This window comes from Rhodofomes roseus (assembly GCF_022264815.1).
Source record: "Rhodofomes roseus strain CIRM-BRFM 1785 chromosome Unknown C8Q71scaffold_5, whole genome shotgun sequence".
Lineage (NCBI taxonomy): Eukaryota > Fungi > Basidiomycota > Agaricomycetes > Polyporales > Fomitopsidaceae > Rhodofomes > Rhodofomes roseus.
The window spans coordinates 1,374,627-1,391,663 of NW_025952961.1; the positions used below are offsets into that span (position 1 = coordinate 1,374,627).

At 55.7% G+C, this 17,037-nt stretch overlaps 8 protein-coding genes across 8 annotated transcripts; 3 read left to right on the forward strand and 5 right to left on the reverse strand.

Annotated features, from left to right (window-relative positions):
* Positions 1-32: 32 nt before the first annotated feature.
* On the reverse strand, positions 33-2,588 carry C8Q71DRAFT_746081 (autophagy-type protein 22). Its single transcript, XM_047923050.1, has 9 exons — positions 2,310-2,588; positions 2,190-2,252; positions 1,997-2,137; positions 1,866-1,939; positions 1,013-1,801; positions 656-957; positions 509-588; positions 424-451; positions 33-361 (listed from the first exon to the last, which is right to left on the reverse strand). The coding sequence occupies exons 1-9, from the start codon at positions 2,414-2,416 to the stop codon at positions 182-184; spliced, it is 1,764 nt and encodes a 587-aa protein (XP_047781812.1). The 5' UTR covers positions 2,417-2,588; the 3' UTR covers positions 33-181.
* A 96-nt stretch (positions 2,589-2,684) lies between these two features.
* C8Q71DRAFT_746083 (ubiquitin-like protein) lies at positions 2,685-3,447 on the reverse strand. The gene is made up of 6 exons (XM_047923051.1): positions 3,330-3,447; positions 3,212-3,270; positions 3,139-3,160; positions 3,024-3,082; positions 2,921-2,965; positions 2,685-2,867 (listed from the first exon to the last, which is right to left on the reverse strand). The coding sequence occupies exons 1-6, from the start codon at positions 3,391-3,393 to the stop codon at positions 2,826-2,828; spliced, it is 291 nt and encodes a 96-aa protein (XP_047781813.1). The 5' UTR covers positions 3,394-3,447; the 3' UTR covers positions 2,685-2,825.
* Positions 3,448-3,689: 242 nt separating this feature from the next.
* On the forward strand, positions 3,690-5,669 carry C8Q71DRAFT_746087 (uncharacterized protein). Its single transcript, XM_047923052.1, has 5 exons — positions 3,690-4,624; positions 4,677-4,846; positions 4,916-4,985; positions 5,048-5,548; positions 5,601-5,669. Exons 1-4 carry the CDS (start codon positions 4,046-4,048, stop codon positions 5,297-5,299), a joined length of 1,071 nt encoding a protein of 356 aa, XP_047781814.1. The 5' UTR covers positions 3,690-4,045; the 3' UTR covers positions 5,300-5,548; positions 5,601-5,669.
* Positions 5,670-5,804: 135 nt separating this feature from the next.
* On the forward strand, positions 5,805-6,255 carry C8Q71DRAFT_855451 (microsomal signal peptidase; the record flags this gene model as incomplete). The annotated part of the gene is made up of 4 exons (XM_047927178.1): positions 5,805-5,855; positions 5,912-5,971; positions 6,035-6,121; positions 6,175-6,255. The coding sequence occupies 4 exons, from the start codon at positions 5,805-5,807 to the stop codon at positions 6,253-6,255; spliced, it is 279 nt and encodes a 92-aa protein (XP_047781815.1).
* A 1,065-nt stretch (positions 6,256-7,320) lies between these two features.
* On the reverse strand, positions 7,321-8,444 carry C8Q71DRAFT_480038 (uncharacterized protein). Its single transcript, XM_047918823.1, has 3 exons — positions 8,312-8,444; positions 8,066-8,254; positions 7,321-8,008 (listed from the first exon to the last, which is right to left on the reverse strand). Exons 2-3 carry the CDS (start codon positions 8,161-8,163, stop codon positions 7,465-7,467), a joined length of 642 nt encoding a protein of 213 aa, XP_047781816.1. The 5' UTR covers positions 8,164-8,254; positions 8,312-8,444; the 3' UTR covers positions 7,321-7,464.
* A 698-nt stretch (positions 8,445-9,142) lies between these two features.
* C8Q71DRAFT_721896 (short-chain dehydrogenase/reductase-like protein SDR) lies at positions 9,143-10,056 on the reverse strand (the record flags this gene model as incomplete). Its single annotated transcript, XM_047921480.1, has 6 exons — positions 9,143-9,202; positions 9,224-9,315; positions 9,347-9,509; positions 9,581-9,836; positions 9,864-9,939; positions 9,990-10,056. The coding sequence occupies 6 exons, from the start codon at positions 10,054-10,056 to the stop codon at positions 9,143-9,145; spliced, it is 714 nt and encodes a 237-aa protein (XP_047781817.1).
* A 664-nt stretch (positions 10,057-10,720) lies between these two features.
* Positions 10,721-11,094, forward strand: C8Q71DRAFT_690023 (transcription factor S-II, central domain-containing protein; the record flags this gene model as incomplete). The annotated part of the gene is made up of 3 exons (XM_047919851.1): positions 10,721-10,810; positions 10,867-10,992; positions 11,047-11,094. Coding segments are annotated over 3 exons (264 nt in total), but the record flags the coding sequence as incomplete, so codon positions are not given.
* Positions 11,095-14,835: 3,741 nt separating this feature from the next.
* Positions 14,836-15,657, reverse strand: C8Q71DRAFT_689700 (uncharacterized protein; the record flags this gene model as incomplete). The annotated part of the gene is made up of 1 exon (XM_047919848.1): positions 14,836-15,657. A coding segment is annotated over one exon (822 nt), but the record flags the coding sequence as incomplete, so codon positions are not given.
* Positions 15,658-17,037: the final 1,380 nt, after the last annotated feature.

Here is a 17,037-nt window from a genome sequence, read left to right on the forward strand (position 1 = left end):
TTGCATGTACTCGGCCGCAGAAGGGACACAAACACAAAGCCCAAGTGTCAGAGCTGCGATCTCTGTCTGAGATATATCAATCTCAAAGCATTCCGCCGGGATAGTCACAACCCATGAAGCGTTGAAAGCGGAGACACTGCTAATTTACAGTCCAAGCATATCACAAGTTCGCTCACCCAAGCTATATCTCCTGGTCGTATGTATACTGCCTGGCATCCTCTCGTCCGCGCTCCACGTCCACACACATCAATATAGGCACCGCCAGCCACACCATCAACACCAGGAAGAAGAACGCATAGCGGATATTTCCCGTCGTGTCCGCGATGAGGCCCACGAAAAGCGGACCCACGAAGGAACTCGACTGCCGTGCGAAACACAGATCGATGAGTACAAACATGCTGGTTGCAAATCCGCGGTGCGTACCTTATCAGTTATCGAGAACAGGCCATACCTGGAGAAAGGTCAGCTCAAGAGCTTAGCATTAGGTACAACAATGCATGCCACTCACCATCGCGCCTCCTCGCCTGGAGGGATGAGTTCTGCGTAGAATGCGCGAGCATAGCCTTGGAAGGCCCCATATACCGAGCCCTGTTAAGGCCGACTGTCAGAAGCTTCTCCCACTAAGCACGACTCTGCGATGCCACAAGCGACTCACGAAGTACACAGCAAGGACGTACATCTCGCCCCATGTCGTCAGGCCGCCGAACTTCACGCCAGACTGGAACACGGGGAGGAACCCGAGGCAGCCGTAGGCCGGAATGAGCGACGCCATCACAACTAGGACGACAAGGATGCGCAGGTTCGACCATGCTAGACGGCGCTGGATGAGCGGCCAGGCGAGCGAGCCGAGGATGCCTGCGCTAGGGGTGAGCACACCGATGAGGATCAGCGCAGACGGCGGCATCCCCAATGTCGTCTTCCCAAACAGTAGCGCGGTGGATGTGATGGTCGTGAACCCTGCTCGGCACCTCAGCAAGACGATACACAGAGAAGCATTGGACACAACACCTACCATCAGAGAGCAAGAACCAAGCAGCGAGGTAGACAAAGGTGTTGCGCAGCCGCTTGATCTCGCGCCACCTCAACATCCCCCCGAGCCTCTTCCACGCACCCACGATCTCCCGCCAAACACTCCATTTCTCCTCCACCGCCTCGCCCTCACCAGGCTCCTGCGTCAGCGCGATCCTCGCGCCGAGCTGCGCCGCCCCGGGCAGCCACAGTGCCGCAGGCAGCGAGAACAGCGCCCACCACACACCGCTCAGGCCGACCGCGAGGCGGAGCGCGAACGTCGACCCGCCGAGGCGCGTGACGGGGATGAGCGCGAGGAGGAGCATGAAGATGCCCGCGCCGTACCCGAGCGCGATCCCGTGCGAGGAGATGCGCGCGGTTGCGGCGGAGAGCGCGGTATCGTGCGCGAGCTTCGCGGCGAACACGTCGGGGTGCACTCTGTCTGCGGTCGTGCGCTGGAGGAGGCGCTCTGCGGCACCGTCACCGTCATCGGGCCCGCGCTCGTCTGGCGTGGTGGCGTATACGTCGGGGTCTGCGCTGGCTCGTCGGGCGTGCAGCTCGCGCAGGCGGACGAGCTCTGCTTGTGCGGTTACTACCGCTCGTGTGGACCGTGCGAGGGACGGGATGTATGCGTTCAAGGCGACGATGGATGCGCCGAAGCCGACGTTGGCGCATATTGCGAGGAGGCCGACGCTGGGCCATATTTGCGTGGAAGAGGGGACTGCAAGGAAGAGTATCGCAGCGAACGAACCGAGCGCGGCGAAGGCGAGGAGGAGGCGTTTGCGGTGGGGTGCTGGTGTGCCAGGGCGGGATCAGTTGGCGGGATTGGACCAAGGAATCAGAAAGGCAGGACGCACGATGGTCTGCTATTCCGCCCATGGAGATCACAGTGAGGGCCTGGAGGGCGACGGAGACTGAGTAGACATACAGGCTGCGTGTGCAGCAACCCTCAATATGGGGATACGTGAGCGTATATACCACTACGTACCTGAAGCTCGCAGTGTCAATCCATACCCAACCGAGTTTCACCACACAGCGCGCCTGGCCCGGTTCAGCCGTAGGTCCAACAGTGGTGTTCTGGGCGGCCTTGCATGGTTGCGTGCGGTCAGGAAGGAGGTAGCCGTTGTCTCTGGGAGGATCCTGGGTCAGCCCGTGGGTTATGTACCGACTGCACCACTTACCTAGCGAATTGCTCGAGGCAGATGGGAAGAAAGAGTGTCAAGGACACGACCACGAACACTTCACTGCAGGACAGCGACCGGTCACTCCTAGCGAGTGTAGGCAGAGGACGTAGAACATACCTCGCGAACGCATAGCTCAACCACCCTCGGAAGTGTCGTTTGTACCCCCTCTCGTCATACTTCGTAGTGTCCTCGCTGTCCTCGGGCAGCAGGACGATGCTCGTCATATTCGTGGGTGTAGTCCAGAGGTCGACGTCAGCTCAGTGCTCAATACGCAGCCATCGTACGAGTCCACAGGTTGGCGCTCGCGATTCGTTCAATTTCAGCCTTCGTCTAGGAAGGAGCTCAGAGTATGAGAAAGCTATGGCGCTGTTCAGCGTGGTGTGTGCAGACAGGTCGTCACATTTGGGAGGCGGCCGCTCGCAGGCGTTACTTTAGCCTTCGCGGAGGCGCCCACGACACACCGACAGGGCCAACACGCTCATGTCACGAATATCACTGAGGAGCATAATGATATTGCCAAGGAACCCAATAAGAAGCCATAAGTGTAAAGAGTAAGACACAGCCGATCTGCAAAAGTATGATAGCGACTAGGGCAACGAGACGAGGGACAGCAGCCCTATAGGGAGTAAAGGACTATGCCGACGGACGCGGGCAATGGTAGTAGCCGCCACCGAGCTGTGAGGAAGAATGAGCGATGTCAGGATGGATGGAGACAAGTAGCAACTCACCTGTTCGAGATGAGCATCGATCGTGTCTCCATCCTCCATGCCCAACTGCCGCGTCCAAGTTAGCACGCAACGCTCCAGGAACAAAGGTCTGCGAGGGACATACCTCTGCTGGAGTCATCTCTGGCAGTACTCTCTGCCCCTCAAACAAGTACTTCAGCGTTCCTGTTGAAACATGAAGAGATGAGGACTCGCAAGAGACAGTAGTGGCCACAGCATACCTGGTTCTTTCTGAAATCGTTTCTTGTAGGCGTTAGCCGTTGAGGCTCCTCAATGTCACGATCCACGACTCACTTCTGCAGCACCAAAGACTTTGGCAAAGGGGGTAACCGCCTTGACCTTAACAGTACAAGCTACAGAACGCGCGTGAGACGACGTGAATGAATGTTTGCCGTCCCGGGCGCGTACTCACTCTGGCCTTCATATTCAATAGTCACATTAAGCTTGGGTTTTACGTCTTCGCCTTGTTCGCCCATGTTTTGCGTGACAGAAGAGTAGGAAGTGGTGGGGGTCCTCAGTGTCGGCGGTCGGTGGTCGGTGGAGAAGAGGCTCGTCCTCACGCGCGTTGGTGGCCAGCTCGTATCGGTCACGTGACATGGATGTACCGCGTCGCGGCGGCGCGTCGCGTGGGCGCTAAATTGTTCAATGAACCCAACAAGAACCCAAGGCGTTGAGCAAACCATTGAGCGGTCACAATATCAAACTTGCAAAGTCCTCATCCGCGGTAGTGTGCGTAAGGTGCATCAGGTGTCGACCTGCAGCGAGGCCTACTGTGCACTCAGTACGTCGCCTGTGTCGCTTCACGCTGCAGTACTATCCGACCATGCGCCGCACGCGTGTTCACCTCACCCACTCTTGTCAAATGAAGGCCACGCGCGCAAAGGCACATCTTCAGCCCCCAAACAATACCACATGCTGGTGACAGTCCAGCGTAATGCCGCAGTGGCGGTACACCCCGTGCAACCAACCGACGGGGATGATTAGCGGTAGTGCTCCAACTCGCGAGCATCCCTGATCCTCACGTCGTACATAGCCCCTCATCCGCGGGCGTTCCACGCGGCACACACGCACAAAGCAGCACATATACCAGGAGCGCACCTCATTTCGCCGCGCACACGAACACTCGCCATGCTGAACCGCATCCTCACCACCAAGATAAAACGCCCCAGCCGCTCTGCCAGCAGCAACCACTCACAAGAGCCAACCAGCTCCTCAGCACACGCACCTCATACCAGCTCAAAGATGGGCAACGCACCAAGCACGCAGAACTCGCCGAACCGTAAGGCTGGCTCTATTGGCCGGTCGTCGACGCTCTCGTCGTCGGTGGGCATGCCGGGCGCAGAGCCGCCGAGGGTCGACTCGCCGCTGAAGGAGGGGATGGAGGAGAGTACCGAGACCACCGCGAACGACGAGCAAGCAGGCTCGCAGAACTCGCAGAAGCCCACCGACGAGGTCCTCCTGCTCATACCTCCGGTAGCTCCGGAGACGGACGCACCCGCCAAAGTCGAGCAGCCAGAAGCGAGCGTGCCAAATGGTAACAGCTTAAAGTCGCTTAGCAGGCAGGAGAGCACGGACTCGCAAAGGCAGATCTGGCTGCCCGGTACGCACGTCCTCCTCAACGCGCGCAGCGGGACTGCGCTCGACCTCTGTGGAGCCGACCAACGGAACTTGATTGGATTTCCCGTGAACATGGGGCCCAACCAGCAGGTACGCTGATTGTCTTCACCTTAGAATACATCCCGGACTCACCTTCTGACAGTGGGAGTTTATCCCGAGCGGAAAGGGATATATGATCCGGAGCGCGTGTCCTTCTTCGTGCGGACTCTACCTGACCGTCGAGGAGCTGAGGGAGGGTGCACCGATCGTGGCGAGCTCGTATCCTGTCAGCTGGAACGTGGACTTTGCCGAGAAGGTGGAGGATGCCATTAGGTGTGTGTCCCATGCGCGCGGCCTGAATTTGGTTTGACCAGGTCCTAACATACGTGACGTGAACCCTAGGATATCCTGGCCGAACACCAACTTCGTCATAGATCTGGCGGATTGGGGAAATGCAACGCCTGGTACGAAGGTAAGCGGATATATACATACAACGTGCGATACCCGAGGCTGACGCTTACTTCCTGCGCATAGGTTGAGCTCATGCACGCGAAGCCGGGCGAGCTCTGCCAGCTATGGCGCTTCACGCGCTGTGCGCTCGCGAAGGAGCAGGAAGAGAAGATCGCACGTACCGCGACGAAGCCCGTCATTGCAGAAACCATCATCGTATCGGAGGGCAAGGAGCACATCATCACGACACGCACTACGACGACGACGACTGTCACGACCGTCACGACTGTTACGAGAACACCACGACCTCAGCCTGCTGTCAACGGCTCGTCTTGAGCGCTGTGCTACATAATTGAAGTCTGGCAGCGCTTGAGCTCGAGGTTGGGGAGCCGGTCGACTCGGAGAACCATAAGTAATTATAAGTTATTGCAGTGATACTCAGCTTTTTCCATCCACATTATGATGTATCTTCTTGTTGTATGTGTATTCGAGTTTCGTGCGATATATACGAGGCACATCCACGGACCACCGCAGAAGCGTAGTGTCGAGAGCCTGAGGTGATGACCGTGATGATAGTGTGACCAGCTGCACAGTGGATCAGTACCCTAAATAAGCGTAGACCGAGAAGTGCATTTACCGCGTATAAGTGGGCCACCAAGACCAAAATGTCTGACGGTTCAGTTCAAATTCGGGGTCAACGGAGGGCATGGCGGTGACCGGTCTGGACGGTCGCGCCGTGTACTCCACAAACATCAGTTGCCATTTTGGGATTCGCGTTCCACGTTGCCACTGTAACCGCACCCGAACTCTGCTTCAGCCACATTGCCACAACACTCCGACCATGTCTGCGAGCTTCAAGGACAATCTCCTGGATCTGCTTGAAGGAAAAATAGTGAGCTATACAGATTTGCGTTTTCAATGCGAGTATAACAGGGCATGGTTACACAGGATTTCGAAGGACAGAGACAGGTTGAGAACATCGCCAAGTTTGCCTTGATTGCAGCGGCGGTAAGTGGTTCAAGTTCAGTTGGGTCCTCTCAGAGAGCTTACGGGCTTACATACGGCTTCCAGGTTTTCTCATTCATAGTTGGAGTACTGTTTCAGTCTCTCAGTGTCACCTTTGGCATCTTCGGTGTCGCTGCCTTCGTTCTGTTGCTGGTGCGTCTGTCTATTCTACGTAAACCTAGACGCGTGTTCATGGGCTTCGATAGGTTGTCTTGCCGCCATGGCCCATGTATAACCGTCATCCGGTGACATGGCTTCCCGCAAAGGAGTCACAACCTCCATCATGATGTCCTATACAGCTTCGTCTGGTTTGGTCTGAACATGTTCAATGTGTAGCTTGTATGCTATTGCCGGTAGGGCCGGTTGCGTCGTCAACTAACTATATCCACGCCTGATACCTGTATCATGGTACCGGTATGATATCGCCTTGGTGTCTTCTGTCGCTGTCGGATCAAGATTGCGACCGGCGCGTATGCCTAGGTACGCCCACATTACACGCCTACATGATACATCAGAATACGTGCGATGCTTCCTGTGGTGTTTCGAGAAGTAACATGTCTTGCTGACGCTACTACGGTCTTCGTTGCTATTCGTGATCCCAGCGGCACCGCCCCAGTCATTCAAGAGAACCTCCGACATCGGTCCTTGTTGGGGCTCCTACATGACAATGTAACCCATTCTTTACGCATGTGGTGAGTCAGCTCTTTGAGCTCGCACTTTCGCCGTGGCCAATAAATCTAGAGACATGACATGTCCCTGTTGATTCGAACCAGCCGCGGCCATTCAATAAACGGCTTCAAGTATACTACCGTCGCGCCTGCACTTGCTATCCATGATGACGCCCCGTCCATGCATGATGCGGCTCCGCGTCATGGAGAGATTCTCGCTGGTCAGTGTCTGTCCTGTGGCTGTTGTACACGCGCACAGATACCACCAGCGACCAGGCAGAACGCGCATTCACACCAATTTCCAGGCGAGTTCTGCCTCACACTGCGCGGCGAGGACATTCGATGAGCCGCTCTCCCCTCCCGCGAGCAGAACAGTCTCGACATCGCAGTCTCACAACACGAGCGGTCCGTAGGCGGCAAAGCCTTGTCTGAGAAGGCACAGAAGAGGCGCGGTGCGTGTGCGGTGCCATTGTTTTCCCCCGGCGGGGCCGCGCGGTTGAGACAGCAGAAGCACAAGCGAGAATAATCAAGTGTTGGCATATTGTTCAAGCGTAGCGGTGGCCTGTCACATACAAAATGAGCGCGAGGAGGAGGAGGAGGAGGGGGGGGGGGTACTGCTTGCGCGCCGTTGTATCAATGCAATCAGGTCAATGGCGGCTTCAGTGCTCCCTGCTACGAGGACCTCGTTCACTCTTCCTTCACGTATGACCGGACTAATAGCGTAAGCCTGACTGACTGTTCACAAATCATCGTTAGGTAGTAGCAGAAACCTGCAAGCTACAAACAGCACGCCGACTGATACAGCATGTAATGACACCGTGGAATGTATCAGTCAAGCTCATCCAGGTCCATGCCCCGGGCGTCCATCTCCTCCAGAATCGCGCGGACAAGCATCGGGCCGTCTTCTCTGCGGAACACATCATTGAACAACTTGAAGCCACCCTTGATTAATTTGCCGAAGTTGAGAGCTCCGCTGCCCGTCGGAGGTGCAGCAGCGCGCGCCATAATCTCGTCGTCTCCGGCCGCGAAGGCACGCGCGAACACTTTTCCGAAGTCACGAGCGAGAAGCTCCTCGTCGAAATCTCGTGCGTATAACTCCTCGTCGATGTCGCGTCCATAGAGCTGCTCATCGTCGAAGAAGCGGCTAAGGACCTCTCGTCGGTTCTGGGGCAATTTGGGGGAGGTGGTGGTATGCCTGCCCCCCGCAGAGAGCGCCTTGCCTTGGCGATTGTGACCGTGAGCGTGCTGGCCACTGCGGTGGTGTTCGGGCGTCTTGGTAGAGCCCGCGTGGTGAGCGTGGGGGCCCCCATGGTGCATCATGTCAGGACGCGAGCCAGCAGAGGGGATACCAGAATACTGCCAGTGCACAGGCCTGTTGGGTACGGCTTCATTAGCCTTACGCATCATTCAGTTCATGTGAGCGACGTACTCCGAGTGGTCGATAGTACCCGCGACTGGGTGCCACGCGAGAGCGGGAATACCCATCGCAGCAGCGACAAGAACGACGGGGACAGTGCTGAAACGCATGGTGACTGCTAGGGTGTGAGAAGGGTGGACGTGAAAGGTTGAGTGTGTGCGTGGATGATAACGATTGAATGCGAACAGAAAGAGAACGAGGCTGCAAGACGAGTTAGGTCATCATGGAAAGCACGTAGTCAAATGCATATGTGCTCACCGACCGGCACCTGTTCGATGTGAGCTCAGAAGTGGAAGTAAGGAAGGGAAGTGAGCTGAGGTAAAGGCGAGTCGAATGCCTGGTTTTATAGGGCATGAACACACCTCGTTCAGCGCCTTTAGTCTGACAGAACCTGGTACTTTGTTAAGATTTCTCAGTACCGGTGCCGCATTCGGCGTCTTGTCAATGATTGAGTCCGAGTAACTTCCGCTTCGAGGCGCGCTGTAGGCGTCTCAAGGAGTAATTCCGGCGGCGAGGAACGCGGTACACGTTAGGTCGTTAGACTTAGGATGCATCAAGGGGGAGATAACATCAGCGAATAGCGACAACGAGATGTGAACATTGTATAGCGGCCGCGATCCGGACGATTGAAGTTTTCCTTCGGACGCCAGTTTGCTTGGAATGTCTCGGACGTGACCTACCAAATCATTTGTGAGTAGGACATTGTGTTTGCACACAATGATATGAGAGGTGACCTGGAGTGCGCTTCGAGTCCGTGTACGGATCATCAAGACTAAGTCGCCCGGTAACCACATCATTATCCGTATGCTCACCTCTCAAGATGACTTCTCAACACCGCGACAAACCCGAGGCTTAAAGTTCTGTTGACAAGTCCGTGCAGGAACGGAGTGTACGTTACATTGCACTTGCCGAGTTGAACGGCCGAGATGCCCGATTTGTGCCCAATACATGTTCGGCACACAACGTCAATGTTGTCAGTTTCGAAGCTTCGAGCCCGTAAGGATGCGTTTCACTCCTGCGCATAGCCACGAGAGAGCATGTGTCCAATATCCCAATGTGCCGATGATCGGTGATGTGGGCGGCCAGAAGTTAGCGTGGTGTACCACTGATGAACAAAGATGAATTGCCCTCACGCTGTGAAGTGGGATACTTGGAAAACAATACACTTACCGGTATGAACAGCATTTTCAGCCCACCGTGGACCTCCATGACGCTCCCATTCACGTACTTCGATTCCTCGCTCAGCAAGAAAATCACCACGTCTGCAAAATTCCTCAGGCGTCCCAAGTCTACCGAGACTGTTTCCCTCTTCCATGCGCGTCACGGCTTCGCCACCCTTGACCACCCCCGCATTCGTCGGCGTGTCGCCAGTGTATCCAGGCGCAACCACGTTATTCCGCACGCCCTTCGGTCCCAGCTCCAGCGCCATACTCTTGCTGAACCCGATTACGCCATGCTTCGTCGCGCAGTAGATGGCCTGCTCTCAGCTGCCTGAGGTCAGAGTCCGCAGATCGAGGAAATGTTCACGTATGATCCACCAGACTTTATGATGTGCGGCATCGTAGCGCGCGTGACAAGGTAGATCCCCTTGAGGTTGACGTTGCCCAGCTTGCTCCAGTACTTGTCGATCGTGTCGGTGAGAGGAGATCTCAGGCTCGTGGGCTTGACACCAGCGCAGTTGAAGACATGGTCCAGGCGGCGGAGACCAGATACATTTTCCAGGATGCGATCCTCGACGTCGGCCTTCGAGAGGCTGACGTCCAAGGCGCCGCTGTAGTGCGGGCTTCCCCCGCATGGACGGTAGGTTTACGCTGCACGGCGAAGGTCGATGTCTGTGATGGCGAGGCTGGCGCCGAGCTTTGCGAGCTTGAGGGCTGTAGCCCCGTCTGCGCTTCACTGATCAGCCCTGTAATCGAGAAATATAACATATATCAACTAAACCCGATGCCACCTCCTGCTCCAGTGATCAGAACGACTTTGCCTTTGAATTTTGACTGCGACATGGCTGCGATACGGATCAAATCCGCCTGTCTCTAGTTGAGTCAGGGATGTGCCCAGTCACTTGAATACAGAAGACATACTTCAGTGTGAATCCAGATGACAGTGGTATGCGTGGTGCGTACCGTATCATGATGGTGGTTCTTCTGAAGGTTCACTGGCAGTCAGCCCGCGGTTGAGCAGTCTTGGGATGGGATACTACCGTATTTGTGCGTGGAGCACTGGCAGCCATCATTAATTGTAGAAGCAAGCCTTGCTCTATAAGTGCTCACTAGATTATACGTTCAGAAGCGGTCCTGGGGATGATACACTCCGAGCTGCAAGGCAGTGTATGCATACGTCGTAGACCCATTGATTCTTGAACATCGAAACCATTGATCGTACGATGCATGGCCAAGTTCTGTTCGGTCGACGACGACTACAAACTGCCAGATGATTAACAGAGTAATAATTGTCTATGCGACACATACCAAGCCTAACGAACCTGGACCGCCAGGGCTTCTTTATTCATATACCTACCGCCCTTTTTAGGGTACCTACCCTGTAGCACTGAGCAGTGCATGCTGCTATTGAAATTGAACGCGACGCGACAAATGGCGTACACTGGCAGGCTATATCTGTGGCGCACGCGTCCCAGCGCCTATACTGCCAACTCATTCAACCTCGAGCAACTTGAAGGACAAGAACAACCCGACCCTGCGTGAGAGCGTCGTCAGCGGCGACCTGCCGGTCCAGCGGTACTGCAAGATGTCGAGCCAGGTATTGTCACCTCTATCATCGTCTTCCGTATCCTCTCACATGGTCAATCGCGATAGGATATGGCATCGGAAGAGCGGAAGGCAGCAGACAACAAAATCAAAGAGGAGAACCTGCACAAGGCCCTCGGTGCCGAGGAAGTGCAAGCTGAGACAGATGCGTTCCAATGTGGTCGTTGCAAGCAGGTCTGTGCATATTTCCTTCGGTATATGCGCCTGTATATTGAATTCTGGCCACAGAGGAAGTGCCGCTACCGTCAAGCACAGACACGGAGTGCTGATATCCCTCCAGTAGTCAAGATGAGAACCGACCGATGTCTTGCCCGGAAGCGAAGCAACTACGTCTGGTCGAGTTATGTGGTGCTCAGAGACACACAGCGCATAGGGAAACTTGATACGATCGTGATTGTGATTGATGAAGGTGAGCCTTTTGTCTTTGTCGAAGCGACTCACGAGCGACCGGAGGCCGTCGCACTAGAGAGTGGTAAGTTACGGAACGCTGGCCACGGGAAATCTCGCGCACCAAAGGTTCGTAGAGATCGTCTTCAGCTTTCGCGTCCGATGGGAAGTCAAAATGCGATTTCATGACTGGCTGACGAGGTTTGTCTCCGGGTACGAAGTGCTCGAGGAAATCCTCCATTGAGTTCGAAATAGGGACGATTCTGCCCGCTATCTCGCTCTGCCATACAATTCGGTTCTTCCGACTGCTTTGTTGAACGTCCAGCTTTTTGAGAGGCTGAGAGTTACACGCGCCCGCCTTGCGAGGGGACCCATACTGCGCCATGTCGGGTGACGATGATGCGGAAGGTAGATGAAGCCAAGGGGGGAGATTACAGCGGGAGCTGCACGAGGGATCATGCGAACCCAACATCCGCGATCTTTTAAACCGGTGTGGCATGTCGGAGATTCAAGTCAGTGGCCAACGTTGTGTTAAGTATTCGAAAAAGGCAGCTGAACCTGTCTGATGGGCCACTCATGAGTCAGTACCGCTTCTTGCACTCAAACAGGTAGGTCGATACAGCTTACCGTCCGTAATTAGCTCGATACGTCGATAATTGTCCTCGAAAGAGACAGTATAACGATAGATCAAGAGTCTGTGACACTGATATGTGGGCAACACGGGCAAATCGCGTCGCGGTGTACGCTGAGGGCGTAGAATGAGGAGGAGGCAACGACGGCGAGACGACGCCACAACCGCGCTCATGGGTCAGGCGGAGTCTGAAACGTCAGCCACGTGGGGAGTTCAGATGCCACACGGCCGATACCGTCGTACCGATCAACCGCTTCCATTGTTCATCTGCTTATGGAAGGCGTTGTCTTTGCGGCCTTGGCACCTCGCGCTGTCAGTGTCACTTCAACGTACATTCGACTAGCACTCGCAAGGGGACGAACACCCCTGCGAAGCTGAACATCTAGTCACCAGGCGTCAAGGCCTCCGAGTGTAGCTGAAGGCAGATCATATGGAGTAACTACTGTACGTTGAGCTTTCACAGCACGTGGAGGCCACGGCCGCCTGACCATCCTCGACAGTCATATACAGACTGAGTATACATGTGTTGACCCTGGATGTTTGTTAGGCTACGAGCAAAGCCGCCTACATCGCCCAGGCCCAGCGTGTACTACTACTAGTACGTCGACATTGTAGCCGAAGCAACGTCAGGCGCAGACGTCGTTACTGCGTCACGTCAGGTTGCGTCGACATCAAATGAGCTATTTATCATGAGAGTGCAAATTGCGGACGGTGTCAGCTGAGAACTACATGTGAAGAAAGCAGGGTACAAGAGCAGCGCTACATCGATAGCCGTCCGGCGGCAGAACTACGTACAGCATAGCGAGTATATCTACAACAGCACAGCGATATGAACGGTGACAAGCGGTAGCGAATATATGAGAGTCACGTTCGACTTCATCGCTTTCGGGGCGGCGTTGGACGTAATTCCCAGGATGCCTGAGGAAGCAGCTTAGACTGCTCGCTGTCGGGCCTAGACCGCTTCGATGGCCCGACATCGAGATCGTCATCGACGCCGAGGTCTTCCTTGGAGCGTTTCCGACCACGGTGGCGAGCATCGCCACTGGCATTGCCCTGCCACGCTTGGGTGGACGTAGACGGTTCGGGCTCTCCAGCAGAACTATTGGGCGGATGCGACGGGGGGCTCCTGAAATCGGGTGAGATAGCGTGGAGACTCGCCATCAGGTCTTCCCTTCGCGGGTCCCAAGGGGGAGAAGGCGACCGACTCGCATCGTGGGCCGGCGTGAAACGGAACAACGCAGCGGGCAACGCAGCCGAATGAGACGAGGATGCCCTCTGTGAGGGTGGCGTAGGCGACACGGGATCGGGTATGTCTTCCCGGTGTATCTGCGCGACCGGTCGTGTCCATGAATCCTCAGGCGGTCTCGATCCAGAGCTGGCAGTACGCGGTGTCCGAGATGCACCGTTCCACGCAGGGGCGCGAGGGAGATTATGCAGTTGGGTTTGTCGAGCCTGCGACTCCGCCTGACTGATGGTACTCTTGAGGCGCACTTCGCGGGCCGACTTGTCGTCATCGTCCTTCGCAGGTTTCCATGGTATCGCCTTGTCATGACTTGGCCAGTCATGACGCGCAAGAACGTCGTCGAAGATTTGTAGCACTGCCTCGTAAGTCATCGGACTAGAGACTCTCGAAGTTCGGCGAGGGAAGTTCTGCTCGCAAAGCGCCGCAAAACGGTCGATGAGAATGGTCAGAGGCTCGTTGCCGGGTACAGAGGGAGGCTCCATCAACCACCCCTTTTTGGATGCGGCGCTTGTCGTGTCATCAGGCGCGTCGAATAAGTGCTTCAGCGCGTAGTGCTTGTTAGGTGCATCGTTCGCGGTATGCCGAAAAACGAGCCAGACAAGGAGCCAAAAGAACGACTCGAGATCATGTCGGACTTGATGAATGACCTTGCCGAGGAGCACCTCCACGGCCATGAAATAAAAAGTACCCTGTGACATTTCCGCATACATAAATGACGAACGGCAATCCAGGAATAATTATAGGCTCACTGTGCGCTGTTTGCATTCCAGCCTGATCTTTTCCGGGTCTGCGGGTCCGACGTCGGTGGTCACTGCGTTCGGTCTTGCCCTTTTACGATGCTCTTCCGTCTCATCGGCGTCGTCGGCATGCTGAGCCGACGACTGAACGCGATCCTCCGGCGGCAGGCTGAGCCAGTGTGACAAGGCTGCACAATTGCGGACGTCCTTGAGTGGTTCCCACGAGTTCGACTCATCTCCGTATCCAATCCATTTCACCAGATATTCCTTGCCCTTAGCCGTCTTCCGCTCCGCGATGATCGCATCCACAAAGTATTCTTCTTGGCCTCGTCGGTTGACAACGGGCCGGGGCGGCGGGACAGCCCTCTCCTTCGTTTCTTGAGCTTGCTGTGCTGGCTCGGCGGCACGGTTGACGACGTCCTCCCTCCATATACCCTCCCCCCTCCGAACGAACTCCTCCCAGCTAGCGACGGTATCCTTGTAACCCATTTCGTACAACAATGCCTTCCAGTTGAAGCCGTAGTCCAGGTCGTGCAGAAAACCCCTGCCATTCACGCTCATCACGTTGCCCTCGCTGACGTCGCGATGCATAATGCCCGCTTCGAACGCCAGTTGGTGCCCTGCAAGCACGCGACGACGCACATAAGCTATCTGAGGGAATATAGCGCAAGGCTATACGTACCGTAGATGGCATCCCGTAGCACCTGCACCATCTCTTTCGTCGAACGGAATTGTGAGATCGGAGTGCCAATTGTAGTCGACACGAGCCGCATATGACTTCTCTCGAACCATTGGTGCGCGCCCTGGCATTGGTGTACACCAGTACGTGTCCGGTGCCCGGCCGGGGCCTCCACATCAATGCGGAGCTCTTCCTCATTTCCGAGGTCGGCACCCAACGAGAATGCCGCTAACCCACGCCACTCTGCGTTCCACACCGCCATGAATGCATCCTCCTGCACGCTGTCCCACGCTTCGTCTGCCATGCTATTCCGCACAAGATGCGGTGCGACGTGTGCACGGATACGCTGCCAATACAATAGCTCGGGGTCGCGTGCTAGCTGACGCCAGGATTCCTTGATGACGACATGGGTCCCTGTCGGCTCACCGTCCTCGTCGAGCTCCAGAGCTTTCCAAATGGTCGTGGCCCGGGAAAACAGGCGTGGATTGATGAAGAGCAACTCGTAGACGAGATACTTCTTGGCAGGACGGTTTTCAGCAGGGTGGATGGTGATCCATCGGCATGCCTTCAAAGTTTCCGCAGTGGCCTCGATATCAGCTGCATGCAGCACCCGTTTCTCGTCGCGTGTGTTGGCAGACGCAAGCCGGACAGTCGGATCCGCCCCGACGATGTCACAGTCCTCGCCTATCGGATGGTTGAGTCGCCAGAGGAACTCATATAGGACCGCGCCGTTGCCCTCCCCATACTGGAACGACCGTGTGCAGACAGCGCCAGCATGGTCGAATCGAAAGATACGCGCTGTCGACCCGTAGATCCCAACCGCAAATACGAACAGTCGGCTCTGAGAAACGAGGATGTTGCGCGCACTCTTCGATAGCTGCACCAATGTTTCGTCGTTCCTCTTCGAGCAGTAGAGCATGGGGTCTTCGCTTCCCACGTTCTTGACCTCAAATACAACGGAGATGTCCCGCCAACGATCGTGGTCGTCATCCTTCTTCCGGGGAGGGAACGTACGACCAGGAAGAGACGCGACGACGTCCGGCTTCGTCGCGTGTTGGTCCTGCTGGCACAGAAGGAAAGGAAACTTGATCTCTTCGTGCGCATTATTGTGAAAGGACGGACGCTTTTGCTCTGGGAAATCTTTGACTAGGTTCTTCAGCCCGTCGCACTGGATGTTCATCAGCACCATGTTCGCGCAGATCTGCCGTGGACACATACCAAAGGCTTGTACATATCTGCCTCCTTTCCACCGACCGGCACATGAAAAGGGTTCGCGGCCTGCGACGGTGGCATCTCCGCGACGCTGGGCATGAAGTAGGATAGAAACAGCTGGATATCTATATCCATCTCCACGATCTTGCCATCGACTTCGCTCCTCCAGGCCTGCTTGTTGACTTCGCTCGACTGGAGAGCTTCTGCCTGAAAAATCGTGTAGACGCGGGACTTCATATGGCGGGGTGTTGGCTGCGCCATCGGAGGAGAGATAGTCTGACGACGAGGCAAGTGTATGTCGGGAGGGAGACTACAGCGAGAGCTGCACAAAGGGGCGTGCGAGCGCGACCTCCGCGACCCTTTGAACAGGTGCGGCATGTCGGAGATTGAAGCTGATAACTCGTGTTGTGTTCCAAAATGGAAATGTCTCGCAGGCACCCCGAATTCTGCCTGATGGGCCGCTCATGAGTCAGTCATTGCTTCTTGCCCACAAGGGGAGGTTGATATAGCTCACCTTCCAATAATCGCCTAATTTACGGATGATGCCACGAAAGTAGCGTGGTCCGGTCTATACAGAGAGCCTAAGCCTAACGCTTGCAGGCTATGCGTGGAAATCGCGTCGCAAACTACGCTGAACGCACAGAATGAGGAGGAAGAAACAATGAGCGGACAGCGCCACAACCGCGCTCGTGGATCAGGCGGAGTTCAAACCGTGAGACACGTGGGAATTTCCAGGTGATACCAATCTACCGCTGCCATTGTCCGTCTGCTTTCGGCAGGTGGTGACTTTGCGACCTTGTTCTCTCGTCGCGCGGCGGGATTAGAGAAGCCGCCCCATATTCAGAGAGCATGCGGTTCTTTCGGCGGCAATGCACGATGAAGCGACGTACAACGGCCTACAACGGCGCGGAAATTCTAGCTCCATGAACCGATGACTGTACGTCGCCCTCAACTAGCATGTTTGCCCATACTGACGTCCTTCACTTCTCTAGACATTCGTAACATACGCACTTATCCCTTTCGTCGGATATCGCGATTGCCAGCTAATTATTCTCTCTCTAGTTGTACTGTCTGTGACAATAGGTACGCCTCTCGGTCTTCCGTATTTTGCCCATCGGCCAGGGTCTGACCTGAATTTTTGGCAGGTAGACGTTCTCGTAAAGCCGCTCATAATCCTCCGAGCCTAATCCCGTCGCATTGCTACTCCTGCTCCGCTTATTCAGGTGTATTATCGCTACTGCTATCCCGCCGTCTGGCCGACACGGTTCGCCGCGTCGGCGGAGAGCCGCGCCCTGCCTATCTGTTGCCGTTTCAACTGTGGCTTCCTAAT